This window comes from Pleurodeles waltl, chromosome 8 (genome assembly GCF_031143425.1).
Source record: "Pleurodeles waltl isolate 20211129_DDA chromosome 8, aPleWal1.hap1.20221129, whole genome shotgun sequence".
Lineage (NCBI taxonomy): Eukaryota > Metazoa > Chordata > Amphibia > Caudata > Salamandridae > Pleurodeles > Pleurodeles waltl.
In genome coordinates this window covers 1,199,351,724-1,199,370,901 of record NC_090447.1, presented here as the reverse complement: position 1 = coordinate 1,199,370,901, position 19,178 = coordinate 1,199,351,724, and the positions used below count along the sequence as shown (strand labels likewise).

Sequence of the window (19,178 nt, the reverse complement as noted above, 5' to 3'; positions counted from 1 at the left end):
GTGGGCGAACATCCACGCTTGTGATTTCCATCGTTTTAGGTAATTTGAAAGCCAGTTCCGTAAAAGCGAATAACCGTGCTATTTGTCACTTTGTATACAGGCAAATATTTAAATACGAACGCATTTTCAAATACCATATAATTATTAAAGGCTACATACTTTTACAATTTTATAGTTACATTTTTTATGTAATTCATAAAGATTTTTTTTAAACATTTCTAGAGAACGTATATGCCCGTATATTGAAAACACATAAACTTTGCATTCAAACATGGCGTTTTGACTGCAAGTAAGGGAGCGGCTTCTCATTCTGACAGTGACGTGCCCCCAGTCCAAGACCAACCAGAGGCGGAACAGCTGACGTGGAAGCGAACTGCTATGCTGGTTGGATATGATACCGGAAGTATGTCCAGTGTGTTTCTTTTCTCAATGTGAACTGGAGATGGGTTATAGCACGCTAATTTTCAACTGTCTTGGCTAATTAAACTGCTTTTGAAGATGTCCGACACACTCGCGTCATTAGCAGAAACCCAAGTCGGCGGGGGTAGCAGCTCTTCTACGCAGGGTAGCAACCCCCTTTCAAGAAAACTGAACAAGATCCTGGAAACCCGGCTGGATAATGACAAGGTAAATGCTTTCATTTCTGTCTAATAAAAACAAAACAAAACAAAACACCATAAATCTTTACGACGGTATCGTAGTTTGGGCTCAAATGCTGTCTAATGGGCGCCAACAGTGGACTTCCCCTACACTCGTAAAATATGTTGGCTGTTCCTGGTTATATGTGGGAAGAAACTGACACTTTTGTATCCGTCCACAAAGCCTCTTCTTACCTGACCTCTTACTCGCACTAACTCTCTTCCTCATGGTAACTAATCTTTCAACATTTGAAAATAGGATTCTATATAAGAGCTTGATACATTCCTACGACCGCTTCTCCTCTAAGTATTTTAGTATTTTAGATACATTTTCCTAAATGGAGTGAACCTCCCTTCTTTATTATTGTGCAAGCTCCATTGCTTCCTATCAGTTTACATATAAACAAGGGATTTTTTGTGGTACATATTTGTAACTATTAAAAGCAAAAATAGAATTCTAGAACTTTGTTTGCAACTGATTTTTGTTGGAACACCACTGCATACAAAAATATGACAATTATCTATAACCAGTAGTTTTAATCCTTTAATATAGCCACATCCAAATTCCACATGATAGCTGCAGAGTGTTTGTGCAGTCTGTTTTTTTGGTTGTGTAATAGTGGATTATGAGTTGGATATTGACTGCTAGTCTGAGTGCAGGTAAGTGAATTGAACGAGGTTAGGGTTGTCTCCTCTGCATTTCTGAAATGCCTTCTGATTGAACTGGTTAGGTGGCATGCCTTTTGCACTTATTATAAAGTAAGTATTTGGGTGTCACTATCTGAGGATAAATACCTTTAGTGGGTATTTTAGGAAGAGTTCAGGCAATGTTTTATTTGGATGATTTGGAATTTCGCCTTCTTTGCCTATATTCTATTTGTAGGTTGGGTAGATGCTCCCGTTTATCCCCTTTTGTTTTCTGGTTCTCCCGTAATGAACGGATCCTCCTAATGAAAAAAGAACAGATAAAAAAAAACAGAGTCTGTGGAAATACTGGTTGAATCTCAAAAAGTCCCCTTTAACCTCGATTGTAGAGCAAAGTGTAATATTTTGGGCCACTGAATATGATAAAATGAAAGAAAAGCCAATGCTCATTCCTTATGTGAGTGTTTTTCACTTGGGAGAGAAGAATCATGTTGCTTCTCTAGGAAAATCTGAAGAACATTTGTCATATGGAAATCCATTTAGTAAAGAGGAAATGCATATTTTGAAAAGGGAGGTAGTAGGTCCCTGCTTATTAAGAAATGTCTCTGCTCAAATAATGGGACTTCTAGCCATGACTTTTAATATTACAGCAGATCACACCATATTAGGAGAATTCCCAATTTTGTTTGAAGGTTTAGGAAAACGCAAATGGAAAAACTATTATCTTGCATTCAAATTAAGCAGTTACACCTGTAGCAAAGTTGCACAGGAGAGTTCCAAGCTAAGGTAGAAGAGGAAAAAAATGCACTGCTGCTAAAACAGCATATTATTGATGTGACAACTTGTCCACCTCCTTGGGTAGCTCCAATAATAATAGTTGCCAAGAAAAATTCAGACAGAATCAGAATATATCTGGATATTCAAATACTGAATATGGCGATTAAGAGAGAGATACATCCTGGACCGCATCTGAATGATTTGATCAACATTCTCAATGAAGTAACTCTATTTACAAAATTAAATCTTGCTAAAGGGTATCATCAATTAGAAACCGATTAACATGTTTAGAACTACATTGCCCACCCATTTAGGCTTATTTCTTTATAAAATTTTGAATTTTCTTATATACTCAGTGGCAGAAATGTTTCAAGAAGTTATAAAAAAAAATGTGACCAGACCAGTAAAAAATTCTGTGAACCACAGTGACAACATATTAGTGTTTGGAATGACACAAGATGAACATGATCAAACAGGGGAATTATGTCCAAAACAGGTGGAAGCTGAATTCACATTAAATGCAGAGAGATGTGAGATTATTAAAACGGAATTAACTTTTTATGGCTACATATTTTCAAAAGAAGGAAGGGGCCAGTTCCAATTAAAGTATTGTCTTTAAATTCCTCAGCTAGCCTTAAAGATATATCTGAATTACGCAGATTTTTAGGAATGGTCAGTTATTGCTCTTGTTACATTAAAGATTATGCTACTGTTAGTTCACCGCTATGAGATTCAACGAAGAAAGGACACATTTCTTTTTTGGAATGAAATATGTGAACATGCATTTAAAAAGATTAATGAAGACATAACATTGGCAGGAAATTTTAAATATTTTGATTCAGTGTTATATGTTTAGTTAATAGTAGATACAAGACCCTGTCTGATTAGGTGCCATTCTCATACAACTTAAAGTATAAAGAGAAACACCTTGGTATGTAATCTCTCATGCTAGTTGAAGTTTGATGTAGAAAAGTAATACAATCAGAATGTTTGGCTGTGTTTTGTGCATGTAAGCATTATAATGACATATGGTAAACCATTTGTCATAATGACAGGTCATCAACCACTAGCAACTATTTTTGGTAATCCGAAAGCGAAGATACCTCTTCGCATCAAAAGAATGGGGCATGAGACTGATGAATTACAATTTTAAAGTTGTTCACAAGCCAGGGAAAGAGTATACTCTGGTGGATTACCTATCCACACAGCCAGCAGGAATTAGGCCGAGCCATGAATATGATGCTGAAGACTATACATGTTTTATAATCAAATCAGCAGTCCCTGAAACAATCTTGGAAAAAGAGCTGATAGATGCAACAATGGAAGATGACCTTATTAAAGAAGTGAAACAAATGTTATTCGCAAATAGGGAGAAGCGTATAATTAATGCAACAAATTTTCAGTCTGGAATAAACAGAAGATATATTCTTGCCTTCAAAAATGTGCAAACATAATTTTCTAACACTCTCTCTGGAATTCTCTTAGGAGGTTGAAGGATAGTTATACCAGGTCTTCTAATGAAATGCGTAACTGACATAGTACTTGAAAGTCATGGAGGAGTATCATCAACAAATAATTTTCTTCCGGAATAAGTGTGGTTCCAAGACTTGACAGCAAGGTTGAAGAAATTGTGCAAGCATGTAATTTATGTCAGTGTACCACTACAGAAAGAAGTAGTGAAGAACTACATATGTCCAAGCTTTCATATGCAGTGTAGTCTAATTTGAAAGTAGATTTCCATTGGATTTGGACAATATTTATTTGTTATAATAGTTGAATATTATTGTTTTCCACTTGTAAGAATGGTACAGTCTACCTCAGCATCAGTAGTACTTCCTGATTCAGAGGAGATTTCTTTTGATATGGGGGATTCTAAAGATGCTGAAAAACTGATAATGGGTCACCTTTTAATGGAAGTAAATTTCATAAATTTCTTGACTACACTGGAGTGGTTCACACAAGAATTACCTCATTATGACCACAAGAGAATGGAATAGTGGCAAAAATGATGGCTGCGATTAAGCAATCTCTCCAAAGAGCAAAACTATTACAAATATCCGTGAATCACGATCTATGTCAGATGCTTTCTGATTACCGGAAAACACGTCATGGATCAACAGGAAAATGTCCTTCAGAATTTATATTTGGACGGACTCGACAAACAAGGTTGCCACATTTATTTTCAGATCCTCCAAAACAAAGAACAAAATTGCAATAAAAGTTAAGCAAATGAAAGAAAAGATGACATATTATGCAGAACAAAGGAAACACATTGAGTAACGAAGTTATCAAATAGGGGATCTAATTTTGGTGAAACAGAAACAAATGATAAAGTCTCAAAGTAGATTTCATCTGTCACCTTTGAGAATAACAAATGTACCTTTAAGAATAACAAATGTACGAGGTTGAACAGTCACTGCAGAGGATCGGAACAGAGTGATAAGTAGAAATAAAACTTATTTTAAAAATTTGACTTAAATTCATGAAAAAGAGACACAAAAAAGATGGAATCAACAAGGTGTTGTTTCATGAGATGAAAGAGAATTTAGTGGGCACAGTACTTCTTCAGGTGGATAAAATGCTTCTTTGCTGAGAACAACAAGAGTACCAAAAAAACACAAAGCTTTATTGAACAGTGCTAATTTGTTTATTCATTTGTTCTTTATTTGTGTATTTTATTCATTTATTAACCTTATTTCATTGTTCTTTAGCTGTTTTAAAAAGTGGGGAGTTCGGAAGCAATGTAATTATGGTATGAATGATGTCATAGTCACTATGACATTACAGGTAAAATGTTGAGCTTAAAGATAGTGGCTGCTGTAGTAAGAGTACCAGTTATGCTAGGATGCATACGAATGAGCTGCTGGCAGATTCAATAAATATGGAGTTCAGCCACAACGTGTCCGTGTTTTAGATCACCACAGGCAGCTAATGTCATTAGCTAGGCCAAGAATAAAATATTAAGACAGCATGGAATAGAATTTAAGAAGAAAACAGAAAGGAAGGAAAAGACGGATTCTGGTACCAAACCATTAAGGGTTATTGTTCTATATAATGGCAATTCCACAGTAGTGATAAAGATCCTAAATACATATTTGTCTAAACTCCAGGCGGAAAGTTCCAAGGGACTGCATTTGCATGCATCATTCTGTCACCTAAAAGAAGTTACCTTTGGGACATGCTACTTAGGGTTTCAAAGGTTGTAGACATCTGGGACGGTCTGAAACAAAATATCAAGAATTTTAGGGCAAAATATTAAGATGAAAAAGAAGTTGGTTCTTTTTGATTATATTTCTGAGATACAAATGGTCACCTGTGTATGAAGTTTTGGATCATGAAAGGTTATATTAAAATTGTCTTGGTTATAGAACTATTTTGTCCAGTAACTTTAAAAAGGCTTGAGTTTACAGCAAGTAATAGGCTTCCTTTTTTAGCCTAAATTGCGGAAATTGTACATTTCTTAGATTAGATAGCATTTTGTGTCAATATGTAAATGGCAGATAGTGGGATATCAAGAATTTTGCATCTGTTACTCTGTAAATTACCCAGGGGATATATTTAAAATAGATGAAAATTATTTAGCAACCTGGAAATTGGCTATTCAGTTGTCCATTTTTTGTGATTCATGTGACTCCTGTTATTACATACATAAAATCTAATGTAACATTAATAAAAAAAAACAAATTGCTTGCAGTATGTAATTAGAGAAAACACCATTTATTTAAACCACAACAGAAAAAGTTTGAAGAAGGGTGCCTGGGTGCAAAATCCACAGGTTTTTATTCATGTAAGAGTTGTAACTCACGCCGAATAAAACAGTAATGTAAAAAACAGTGCTGGAAAAGCACCTATTTTATACACAGTTTACCTCCTTTGAAAGTGTTAGAACTGTCACCCTTAGGGTGGTCTTCTCCCAAACTTTTTGCCTACTTGATTCATCTTTTTGCTGAATCTTTTTGTTGGCCTTGGAACTCTAAGCACTTTACCACTGCTGACCAGTGCCAAAGTACATGTGCTCCTTTCCTAAACATGGTAACATTGGTGTATACATAATTGACATATTTAAGTTACCTGTAAGTCCCTTATAAAGTGGTATACTCTATACCCTTATCCTGTAAATTAAATGCTACCAGTGGGCCTGCAGCACTGCTTTTACCACCCACACAAGTAGCCCTTTAAACATGTCTCAGGCCTGCCACTGCAGAGCCTGTGTGTGCCGTTTTCCTGCCGTTTCGACTTGGTCTTTAAAACCTTTACCAAGGGTTAAACTCCCTTTTTATTACACATACCCCTATGGTAGGTCCTAGGAAAGTCCATAGGGCTGAGTGCTGAGTAAGAACAAGGTAGGGCATGCACTTTGAAGTTTTGCATATCCAGGTGGTGAAAAACACTCGTCTTCACTACAGTGAGGCCTACTTCTCTCATAGGTTAACATTGGGTATTCCTTATTATAATTTTCGGCTATAATTCCTGATTGAGAAGATGTAGCTATGGCATGTTTCATATCATGGGAATGGTAATGATTAATTCTCTTTACTGGTAAAGTTGATTTCATATTACTATTTTAGAAATGCCACTTTCAGAAAGTGGACACTTCTCTTATACTCTGTGTGCCTGCAGCCTGTCTTCATTACACGTCTGGAATGGGTGACAGCTACACTTATAAAGGTTACGTGGCTCTTCCTAGGCAAGAAGAGAGGGAAGGGCCGACACACCTGAATAGGTAGTGCTGTCCCTACACAAAGGGGTGATTACCCCCTAATTAAAGCCTGGAGCCAGGGCTTGGAAGAAAGGGCCTCTGTGCACTTCAAAGACCCTTCTTTGAAGTCACCCCAACTTTAAAGGCACATCTGGGTACAAGTACTGGGTCTCTGACCCCATCAAATCAGACACTTCTGGACCTACTGTCAACATCAGGACAGTGCGCGCTCTACGGGCGACTAAGATGCAAAAATCCAGTCTTTATGCAAAGGCATAATTCATGCATTATGTTTATATGCAGTTTGTTAACCTTTTGCATTGCAGATTTTAACCTTGAAAACCACTATTAATGATGTTTGTAATAACTGTTGATTTGCAAGGTATTGCTGCAGGCTTACCGAGTGTGTCAGGGTGTGGTCCCGTTCTAGGACCTTCTAGAAGCTTTCCCTGCCCCATGACTGGGTGTGGTCTGTGGGCTGGGCTTGACTCTATATAAGGGAGTCAGCCCAGCTCCACGTGCTCATTATTCAGAGGTCCCGGTGCAGAGCAGCAGCAACTTCCTGAGCTCTGGTCCCGTAGGCCTACAATGATATTTCCAGGCCTGCCCTCATTATATTGACGATCCTTTAGCAGGGTGGTAAGGCGGAGGTTGGGCTGGGCCCGACCCCCGTTTTCAAAGACATTCGAGTATTTGGGCCTAGTTGTGAAACTCCTTGTGTGCGTGATTGTGTTTTCATGACCTTTACATATTCTTGTTTGAATCGGCAAGGTGCGCAATTCAATTCTGGGATATGTTTCTCGACATTCAGATCGGCAACAGGGTGCGCAATCATTTCATGATATTTGCATTGTGTATTTCGAATCGGCAAGGTGCGCCGTTCATTTCCTGACATAAAAACTCCTGACATTCAGATCGGCAGTGTGCGTGATCATTTCATGACATTAGCATTGTGAAACTTCGAATCGGCAGTAAGGTGCGCGATTCTTTTCTGGCAGTAAACTCTTGATTTTCAGATCGGCTGTGCGCGATCTTTTCATGGCATTGAATACTTTGGTGTCCAGTGTTTATTGAGGGGCACACATTTATCCTGAGCTTTTGGTTTTCTCGAAATGCTTAATTCAAAGTGCGGCATTCTTTGTACTAATTAAGCTCCTAGTACATTTCCTGTTGTTTTTTCATGGAATGTTCAGATAGCCTTTGTCCTCCTGTAAAAATGCAATGTTTATCCTGAAACTATTCTGTAGAAGGTTCTTGTATTCTAGACAGTATATGAAATTTCCTGAAAGCTCAAATGAAACATTGTATTAACCCATTCTTAATTTTTCCAGGTACCTAGATTTCTTGAGGCCTGGTTATAGTCATGTCCTAAGTTATCCATGATTACAGTATAAGAATTCTTAGAACCATAGTCTATTGAAAGTCAATGTGATTATATCTTGACATTGTGTTGTTTAACCTCTTGCTTCCTACAGGTCTCCTTCCCAGCTGTTCCCTACCTAATCTCCTTTTTCCCCACGTGGACTCTCTCAGGCTCTGTGGTATATCTATTGGACTTTTGGACCTGTCTATAGGTGGACATGTTGGGAACATGCGCAGGCCCCCAGGATCAGGTCTCCCTGACACCTACAACTGGCCTCTGTCAGAAGAACTGCTGTGTGGCATCAAGGACTGCTATTCTGCTGGACTGCTGACCTGGAAGGACTGCTTTCCTGCTGTGCTGCCCTTCTGCTGGCTGCTCTTTGACCCTGCAGAGGGTAGAGCTCGACTCTGCCTTGCATTCCAAGTGATCTCTAAGGGCTTGCTGTCTTGCCTCCTGTTTCTTGAGCCTCGGGGATATCAAAGTCTCTACCCCACCTCCTGTGCCTGGTTCAGTGAAGTGGACCCAGATACTTGCACTAGAAAAATCGAAGTATCTCAAGTGTGCTTGGAGTAGAACTGGTGCATCAACCCTGTTGCAGTAGTAGAGCTGGCGCATCACTCTTGGAACCAGTGCTTCGCTTGAGAGTCTGTAGCTTGGAACTGTGCATCACCATCCCAGCAGCTTGGAGAGATCGACGCATCCCCTGACAGCGCAGGGAAACCCGGCTAATCGCACTCCATAACCGTCGCATCCTTGCACAGTGCTCCCTTTGCAGACCCGCCGGATCATCACCACTGCGTGAAGAAAATGGACGCATCACCTCAACTTCAGGCCCAACACTGATGCTTGATGCATCGCTTGTCTGCACCCCGCATCCTGCTGTTGCAACCAGGATCAAAGTACTCTGTTCACATGCCCTGCGTGGCTCTTGTCCCTAATGTGTGCTCCATCGCGGTCAGCCTGAACTGTTCATTTTGCCCTGGTTCAGTGTGAGCAGATTATCCCCATTGGCACTTATAGCTTCTAAGCGCTAGAACTCTTTTTATTAATCAAAAATTCATAACTCAACATCTGTTTTTGCTTATTCATAAAGTTGGCTATTTTTCTAACCTGATGTGGAGTCTTTGTGTTGTGTTTTCATTATATTGCTGTGTGTGTCGCACAAATACTTTAAGCACTGCCTCTTTAGATAAGCCTAACTGCTGTGTGTCAACCAACCAGAGGGTGAGCACAGGTTATCTTTTAGTATGTATCTGACTTACCCTGACTAGGATTGTGGTTCCTGCTGGTACAGGGTGTATATTGTGACAACCAGAAAGCCTCTTTCTAACAGAAAGTATGTTTGTGGTCTGTTGTTTAATTTGCTCATATGGCTTCAGTATACAGATTTCTGTGAGGAAATTGAAAACCTGTATTGCTGACCACATGAGAACCATTAGAGTTAGATGCATGTTCACCACTGGGAACAAACTTTACTGAAGCACACAATCAATGTGAAAATGTTTGGAATTTGCAAGTAAGTACCATGATCTGTGTCATTCTAGGTGAGGACGTCAGGAACATTTGCTTCAATAACTAGAACAAAAGGTGATTCAAGAGAACCCTTTAAAACCAAATGGTTTGGCCATTAATGTGGGGCTATCCTGACTTTTAGGTTGATAGTGGTAATGGATCACTCTCCAAATTAACACGTTATGTGCTTTATTTTTGTCTGCCAGTTTCATCCATGTTTTATAAAGCTTGGTAGTAATTAAATTATTTGGATCAACCATATCCATGAATAGCCACATTTCAATATTGGAGTAATAGAGATTACCATGAAAATAGTTACTGTCCAACATTTCATATTTTGGTACTGGTGACTTACTTATATTTTATTGTATTGCGAGTGTGTGTGTGTATATGTGTGTGTGTGTGTGTGTGTGTGTGTGTGTGTGTGTGTGTGTGTGTATATATATATATATATATATATATATATATATATACATATATCTCTCTCTCGCTATATATATATATATTTATATTTTACCTATTGGTGGTCGTCAGTAGGTAGTTAGAGTTAGGGCCATTTTATCCATAGATGGAGCTTTTTTTATTTTGCCAATAACGTTTGGTGCAGTTTGACGAATCTTCACAAAACTTTCTTAACTAATAGTTTGCTGAGTTCATCTGCTGTCTTTAAAGTTTTGGGGGTGATCCATCGAGCGGGTGCCGAGAGAAAGGGGGTCCCAAAACACTTTTTCCCCTTTCCCCATTGTACTTCAATGGAATTTTTCACATTTTTGAACACGACTGCAGGCCTAACTGCTGAACGGAATTAAACCGAATTTGGCAGAAAGCTAGCTCTTGGTCCAGAAAACATGCTTTTTGTGATTTGGTGTAAATCCTTTCAGTAGTGTTGGAGATATGAAAAAATATAGGTATCTAGGTATGTGGATCCTTTGCGGATCCAACTGTCCCAGAGCTGATATGTGATTGGCTGCCAGTACTTCAACAAGGAAGTGTTGGTAGCCAACTGGGACTCTGTTTCAGCAAAGTCCCGCAAAAAAAAGTAAAAAATAAATTAAAAAAAGAAGAAAGAAAAGGGGACAGAATAGGGTCAACCTGTGCCCCTTCAGGTCTAAGGGTCCTTCAGGGACCCCGCCAGGGCTAAAAAGCATATATATATTTTTTAATGTTGGGAAAATCCACGGATCTGGATCCGCAGATGTTCATGACATTTTAATTTTAAAAAAGTCAGTCTTCCTTCCTTTTCTTTTTTTTTTTTGACCCTGGGTGGGCCAGGTCCCGGAGGCATTGGGGGCTTTAAAAAGGAGGGGGGCATACAGGTACTCCTCCTATGTGCTTGTTCTAATTCCAGGGACCGCCACCTCCCCGGGGTGATCAGAGATAAAAATGGGGGCCCCCGCAGCCCGCCACCTCCCTGAAGCTATCTTTCAATTATATGTGGGGGCGCATCCCCCCGCAGTCCTAGGGACCACCACCACCTCCCCGGGGCAGATGTTGAATGAAATGCATGGGGGCATGTGATTTCCCCCCTCCCCTGCAGCCCCGGGGACTGCCACCTGTATGGGACACTAGATGAAATAATCACAGGGGGAGAGTGTGTGCCCCCTTCAGCCCAAGGAACCGCCACCTCCCAGGGGCAATGATGAATGCTTTATGCTTTACCAAGGCTCTCAGCCCTGTTGTGTGCATGCCTGCTGCCTGCCTGCCCCTCCTTGTCACTGCTTTCCCAGGACTTTCAGTCCTTTTGTGTGCATACCTGCTGCCGGCCTTTGTTTTGACTGAGTCACTGCTTTTCCCGGGCTTTCAGCCCCATTGTGTGCATGCCTGCTTGCCTACCTCTCCCTCCTTCTCACTGTTTTCCCCAGGCTATCAGCTCCATCTTGTGCATGCCTGCTTACCTGCCTCTCCCTCCTTCTCACTGCTTTGTCCTTGCTCTCATCCCCATTGTGTACATGCCTGATGCCTGTCCCTTTTTCTCACTGCTTTGTTCTTGCTGTCACCCCGTTGTGTGCATGCCTGCTGCCTGTCTGTGCCTCCTTCTCAATGCTTTACCCGGGCTCTCAGGCCCATATTGTGTGCGGCTGCTGCCTGCTCCTTCTCTTCATTGCTTTCCCTGGGCTCTCAGCCCCGTTGTGTGCATGCATTCTGCCTGGCTGTCTCTCCTTTTCACTGCTTTCTCTGGGCACTCAGCCCCTTTTGTGTGTGTTCCTGCTGCTTGCCTGACCCTCCCTCTCACTGCTTTCCTCGGGCTCTCAGCCCCATCATGTACATGCCTTCTGCCTGCCTACCCCTTCTTCTTACTGCTTTACCTGGGCTCTCAGACGCGACATGTGAGTACCTACTGACTGTTCCACTTTTTTGCTGCTTTCCCCGTGCTCTCAGCCCTGTTGTATGCATGCCTGCCTGTCCCTCCTTATCACCGCTTTCCCCTGGCTCTCAACTCGCCATGTGCATGCCTGCCTGTCCCTTCCTCTCACTGATTTCCCTGGGCTCTCAGCTCCATTTTGTGCATGCCTACTGCCCGCCTGTCCCTCCTTCTCATTACTTTGTCCTTGCTCTCAGCCCCATTGTGCACATGCCTGCTTCCTGTCCCTCCTTCTCACTGCTTTGTCCTTGCTCTCAGCCTCTTTGTGTGTGCCTGCTGCCTGCCTACCGCTTCTTCTCACTCCTTTCTCCCATCCCCTTTCCCATGGTGTGTGTGCCTACTGCCTGTCTGTCCCTCCTTGTCACTGCTTTCCCCGGGCTCGCAGCCCACTTGTGTGTGCATGCAGCTTGCAGGTCCCTCCTTCTCACTGCTTTCTCCTTGCTCTCAGCCGAGTTGTGTGCGTGCCTGCTGGGTGCCTCTCTTTTTCTCACTGCTTTCCCAGGGGTCTCAGTCCTGTTTTGTGCTTGCCTGTGGCCTGCCTGTCCCTCCTTCTCACTGCTATCCCCGAGCTCTCAGCCCTGTTGTGTGTGTGCCTGCTACCTGCCTGTTTCTCTTCCTAAGTAGTTTCCCTGGGCTCTCAGCCCCTTTGTATTCTTGCCTGCTATCTGCCTGTTCCTCCTTATCTCTGCTTTTACCAGGCTCTCAGCCCCCTTGTGTGTATGCCTTGTGTCTGCCTTTTGATTATGAAGGATTCACTGTTTTCCCTGGGGGTCTCAGTCCAGTTTTATGCATGCCTGCTGCTTGCCTGTCTCTCCTTACTACTTTCCCTGGGCTCTCAGCCCTGTTGTGTTCATGCCTGCTGCCTGTCTGTCCCTTCTTCTCACTGCATTCCCTGGGCTCTCAGCCCAGACATGTGCATGCCTATTTACTGTCCCACCTTCTCGCTGCTCTCCCCAGGCTCTCAGCCGCATTGTTTGTGTGTGCCTACTGCTGTCGCGTAGGTTGTCCTTATTCTAATGAGACTACTGGGCTTGAGCGGCAGAATCGCCTGCGGTGTGGGAGACTAAGTCTAACCCACTACAGGTGACATCTGTCGCCCCAATCTGGGTTTTGCTCCAGCTTACTAGCAGTGCCTCATCTCTACCCAAGAGCAGGGATGATTGGGCAGCCAAGCACATGACACAATTGACTCCTCAGGGAAATCGTGGTCACTCAGATCTCATCCGTTTCTCTCAGTTACATTAGTCTCACATGTACAAGGACAAGCAGAGGCAGTATATGTTTCAACAAGGTTTTATTTAATGAAGCATCTGCATCTTAGTCAATAAAGCATGTACTGCAATAACCAGGACGATAAAGCTTGACAGGATTAAAATTGTGACAAGGAGAGTAAAGCATAGAAATAACGTTACCATATTGTCACTAGAGGCAATAGACTAATTCCTACCTAGGTTATATTAGGGCACAGCATGTTAAGCTTTAGTTCTGCCCTTCAGGTTCCCCTGGGAAGACATTATCCCCCATCCCTGAGCAAAGGCCTGATGTCTGCATAAGCAGCTGTAGCAAAGCGTTCAGCAATCAGCATACAGTCGTGGTCATCTGGCCGGAATCTCCCTCTCTAACGTGTATGGGACAGGGAAGTGTTTTATAATAAAACAGCTGATTTTCTGAGAAAATGTCCCTACGTAAGGATGTGTACGTTTCTATGATTACCAGAGACAAAAAGTTACCACGTTTACCGGCAATCTATTGTACTGCAGCCTTGAGAGAAGCACAGAATGAAAGAAATTTCTGGTTGAAGAACGCAAAGCTGGCCTAGGCAAAGAACAGCTAGATAGAGAGAAATAAACAACACCACAAATGTGGCTATTGCTAAAATAATAAATGAAGCTGAATAAAATATATCTAGGTTAAAGTGCACAGCGGTAGGCCTAGTGTGCATAAAAAAAGGGGCATGGAGTAATAACTAAAATGGCTACACAACACTGCCTGCCTCTCCCTCCATCTCACTGCTTTCTCATGGCTCTCAGCCCTATAGTATGCATGCTTGCTGCCCGCCTGTCTCTCTTTTCCACTGCTTTCCCCAGGCTCTCAGCTCCATCGTGTGCATGTCTGCTGCTTCTCCCTTCTAAGTGCTTTCCCCAGACTCACAGCCATTTTGTGTGCATGCCCACTGCCTGCTTTTATGTTATGACTGACTGCCTGCTTTCCCTGGGCTCTTAGCCCCATCGTTTGCATGCCTGCTGCCTGTCTGCCCCTCCTTCTCACTGCTTTCCCTGGGCTTCCAGTCCCATTGTGTGCATGCCTGCTGCCTGTCTCTCCCTTCTTCCCACTTCTTCCACGGGCTCTCAATCCCATCATGTGCATACCTGCTGCCTGCTTCTCCCTGCTTTCCCCAGGCTCTCAGCCCCATAGTGTGTATGCCTGCTGCCTGCTTGTCCCTCCTTCTCACTGCTTTCCCTGTGCTCTCAGCCCTGACATGCATGTGCCTGCTGACTGTCCCTCCTTCTCACTGCATTCCCTGGGCTCTCAGCCTTGTCATGTGCGTGCGGCTGCCTGCCTGTCCCTTCTCCTCACTACTTTTCCCGGGCTCTCAGCCCTATTGTGTGCATGCCTGCTACCTGCCTGTCCCCCCCCCCTTCTCACTAGTTTGTCCTTACTCTCAGCCCAGTTGTGTGCATGCCTGCTGCCTGCCTGTCCCTCCTTCTCACTGCTTTCCCCGGACTCTCAGCCCAATTGTGTGTGTGTTTCTGCTGACTGCCTGCCCCTTCTTCTCACTGCTTTTCCCAGGCTCTCAGCCCCATTGTGTGTGTATCTACTGCCTGTCTGTCTCTCTTTCTTACTGCTTTCCTATGACTCTCACCCCCATTATATGTGGGTCTGTTGCCTGCCTGCCCTCCTTCTTTCTTCTTTCCCTGGTCTCTGAGCCGTGACATGTTTGTGCCTGCTGACAGTCCATCCTTCTCACTGCGTTCTGTCGGCTCTCAGCCCTGTTGTGTGTATGCCTACCTGTCAGTCCTCACTAATTTCCCCGGCTATCAGCCCTGTTGCATGCATGCTTGCTGCCTGTCTGACGCTCCTTCCCACTGCTTCCCCAGGACTCTCAGCCCCATTGTGTGCATGCCTGCTGCCTGCCTGACCCTTCTTCTCACTGCTTTCCCTGGGCTCCCAGCCCCGTTGGGTGCATGCCAGCTGCCTGTCCCTCCTTCTCACTGCATTCTCCAGGCTTCAACCCCATTGTGTGTATGCTTGCTGCCTGTCTTTATTTTGTGACTGATTCCCTGTTTTTCCCGGGGTCTCACCCCTGTTGTTTGCATGCCTTATGCCTGCCTGTCTCTCCTTCTCAGTGCTTTCCCTGGGCTCTCAGCCCCGTTGAGTGTGTGCCTCCTACCTGCCTGTCCCTCTTTCTGACTTCTTTCCCTGGGCTCTCATTCCTATTGTGTGTGTGTGTGTGCCTGCTGCCTGCCTGCCCCTCCTTCTCACTGCTTTCCCTTGGCTGTCAGCCTGCTGCCTGGATGTCCCTCCTTCCTACTGCTTTCCGTTGGCTCTCATCCCCATCATGTGCATGCCTGCTGCCTGCCTGTCCCGCCTTCTCACTGCTCTCTGTGAGCTCTCAGTCGCATTGTGTGTGTGCCTGCTACCCGTCTGCTGTGTTATGACCAATTCACTGCATTCGCCAGACTCTCATTCACATCATGTGCATGCGGGCTGCCTGCCTCTTCCTTCTTCTGAGTGCGTCCCCCAGGATCTCAGTCCCTGCATTTGCATACCTGCTGTCTGCTTCTCCCTTCTTGTCACTGATTTCGTCAGGCTCTCAGCCCCATTGTGTGCATGCCTGCTGCTTGCCTGTCACTCCTTTTCACTGCTTTCCCCTCGCTCTCAGTCCTATCTTGTGCATGCCTGCTTGCCTGCCTGTCCCTCCATCTCACTGTTTTGTCCTTGCTCTCAGCCCTGTTGTGTGCATGCCTGCTGCCTGGCTGTCCCTCCTTCTCACTGCTTTCCCTGGGTTCTTAGCCCCTTTGTCTGTTTGCCGGCTGCCTGCCACATCTTCTCACTGCTTTTCCTGGGCTCTCAGTACCGTTGTGTGCCTGCCTGCTGCCTGTCTTACTATTATGAAGGATTCACTGTTTTCCCCGGGTCTCAGTCCAGTTTTGTGCTTGTCTGCTGCCTACCTCTCCCTCCTTCTCACTGTTTTTCCCTGACTCTCAGCCCCTTTGTGTACTTGTCTGCTTCCTGCCTATCCATCCTCACTGCTTTCCCTGGGCTCTGAAAACCCATTATGTCCGTAGCTGCTTGCCTGTCTGTCCCTCCTTCTTACTGCTTTCTGCGGGCTCTCACTCCCATTATGTGTGCCTGCTGCCTGCCTTTCTGTTATGACTGATTCACTGCTTTCCCCGGGCTCTCAGCCCCTTCATGCGCATGCCTGCTGCCTCCATGTCCCTTCTTTTCACTGCTTCCCCAAGCTGTTAGCCCCATCATGTGCATGCCTGTTTCCTGCTTTTCTCTCCTTCTCACTACTTTCTGCAGGCTCTCAGTCCCATTGTGTGTGCCTGCTGCCTGCCTTTCTGTTATGACTGATTCACTGCTTTCCCCTGGCTCTCAGCCCTTTCATGCGCATGCCTGTTGCCTCCATGTCTTCTTTTCACTGCTGTTAGCCCCATCATGTGCATGCCTGCTTCCTGCTTTCCCCGCCTTCTCACTGCTTTTTCCAATGCTCTCAGCTCCATCCTGTGCATGCCTGCTTGCCCCTTCTTCTCACTGTTTTGTTCTTGCTCTCAGCTTTGTTGTGTGTGTGCCTACTTCCTGCCTGTCCCTCCTTCTCACTGCCTTCCCCAGACTCTCAACACATTGTGTGTATTCCTGCTGCCTCCTTGTCCTTCCATTCTGGCCATGATGCTTATTTTGCGTAAATTAAACCTCAACAGCAAACACTTACAAATATGAACATAACTGGTGCCCCACTTGAAGCTCCAGTTCCAGAAAGTACAAATGATCCTAACTCCTGGGCTTAGTGAAGGCAACACAAGTGTGTTTACTCCATGATTCCATATTGAAAAACTATCTGAAAACCTTCATGGAGGTGAATGCATCTTTCATCTATTGGAGCACAATCTGACACTCTCACTCCCACCCTCACACCCACATTGACCTGCTCAGACCCACTCTCACAGCCACTTTCACAACCAGAGACACCCTCTTACACCTATTCTCACACCCAGAGAGACGGGCCCTGTGGCCACCTCCCTCGGCGCATGGCGAAAGGCCATGGGCAGCGTGGAGTTGAGTCGGTAGGGGTGTTGGCTGCAGGTGAACCCTCCCCTCACATGGCCAAAGGCCATGTGCAGCAGTGGTTGGATTAACTTATAGTAATGAAAATTGTTTACATTAAAAAAAAAGGTAGAAAATTCACTGAAAAAACAAAGGTTACAAGAAGGTTATAGTTAGGAAATATAATTGAAAAAAACTTAGAAATTCACTTAAAAAAGCAAAGGTTACAGGGACATTATAGTTGGGTTCTGAATCACAGCCTAAGGTAACTGTAGCTCACGCCATCGCCATGCAGTGCTGATTACCCCCGATATTAGAGCACTCATAACAACTTTTATAACATCAGTAAAACTATCAATGAACTATTAGCAGTTAAATTATTGAAGAAAAAACTGTGCAAGGTGGGGGTGTGAGTTATAGTTACCTTGGAACTGCTGAATTTCTCTGGTTTTGTGCGAGTAATTTCAGAACCCAACTATAACGTCCTTGTAACCTTTGTTTTTCTATCCATATCTTGTCACTCCTTTTAATCCAAAGTACCAGGCACAGACGCTGGAGTACTCTCCAATACTTTATTGGAATAATACTAGACATTCAAACTGCATGCAGACTGCCATTGCAGGATGCATGAGATTGTACAAACCATGCCGAAAACATGAGATTGCACACCCCTCTGTGCAATGCCTACTAACACTGCATGTATTAAATGTAAGTGATCCCTAAGGCAACCCTTAGAACCCTAAGACAGGATGCATTCTATTACACATGAGGGCACAACTACATGAGAAAATGCACCCCTGTAAAGTGTAGTTCTATTGCCAGCACTGCAAGTGCTCAGCAAGCCATTTTGAGAACATGTAGTGGGCACTGGTCATTATGGGTTACCCAGCTACATAATGGCTTCACTGAAGATACTGTTGTTTTGTTGTATCAAACACTTTGTCTTAATTAATTTGTACTGATGCCAGTACTGGATTTATTCTGACGTACACCTAGAGGTCATCTTAGAGGTGCCCCCGAAACTAAACCAACCCTGTAGTGTGCTGGCTGACTGGTGTAGTCCAGCCTGACACCACAAATGAGTTTATGAGCCCCTACAAGGGAGAGCCCACGCTGTGAAAGGCCAGAAACTATGCCTGCTTGGCAGATGGTGTTATCACCGCAAGATGGGCAGCAATTTAGCATTTCTGGGCCAGAGGCTTCAAAGCTGTGCCACCTTTTGATATGCAACCCTGGCTTCCCCTAGACCTGGGGAATGCCACCCTGTGCCCTGAGGCCCATTTGGCACCAGAGACGGGGTGGAATTAGGTAGGCAGAAGAGGTATCACACTTACAGGCTAGGCATCCCCCTAAGGGAGGCCATGTGACCTGGACAGTCGAGGAAGGGTTTCACCATCTTGTTTTTGGTGAAATTAGGACTTCTGGTTGACGTTATACCCACACCCCACAAAAAGTGGTCATATTAAGTGTTGTCAACCCAAGAGAAAGTAGCCCATTGGCTGCTACCTTACACTCCCTTAAACTGCCCCTTCAACCACCCTAAATTCAGTAGTTGGGGGTCCTCCGGACACCAGAGATTCAGATGTGCCTACCTGGGAACAGAAGAAGGACAAAGAATAGTCATCACTGCAAGAACCGAGGACTTAAACCGGACTTGGCACCAAACCAAGCCCTGCTGCTGGATCCTTGCTAATTGCACCAATCTTACTTGTCCAAAAGCTGTGCATCCTTCCAAACCCTTGGAGGACCACCCAGCACTTCGCCAAACAGCTAGCATCTCCCTTGGGAGGGAGGAGCCATCCCCCTGCAACTGCAAGCACTGACAGCATCTGTCCAGTACACCTTTTTGCTGGCCATCGGGCCAACAGAGAGAACATCACGCCAGGAGTAGGTTGTTTTGGCTGTGGGAGGTAG

General features: G+C 44.1%; 1 protein-coding gene across 1 annotated transcript in view; it reads left to right on the top strand.

Annotated features, from left to right (window-relative positions):
* Positions 1-344: 344 nt before the first annotated feature.
* Positions 345-19,178, top strand: part of COG6 (component of oligomeric golgi complex 6) — a 521,976-nt gene continuing 503,142 nt past the window's right edge. Inside the window, exon 1 of the mRNA XM_069205482.1 lies at positions 345-627. Within this exon, the coding sequence (XP_069061583.1) occupies positions 499-627 (129 nt within the window). The 5' untranslated portion in view covers positions 345-498. The remainder of the gene's footprint in view (positions 628-19,178) is intronic.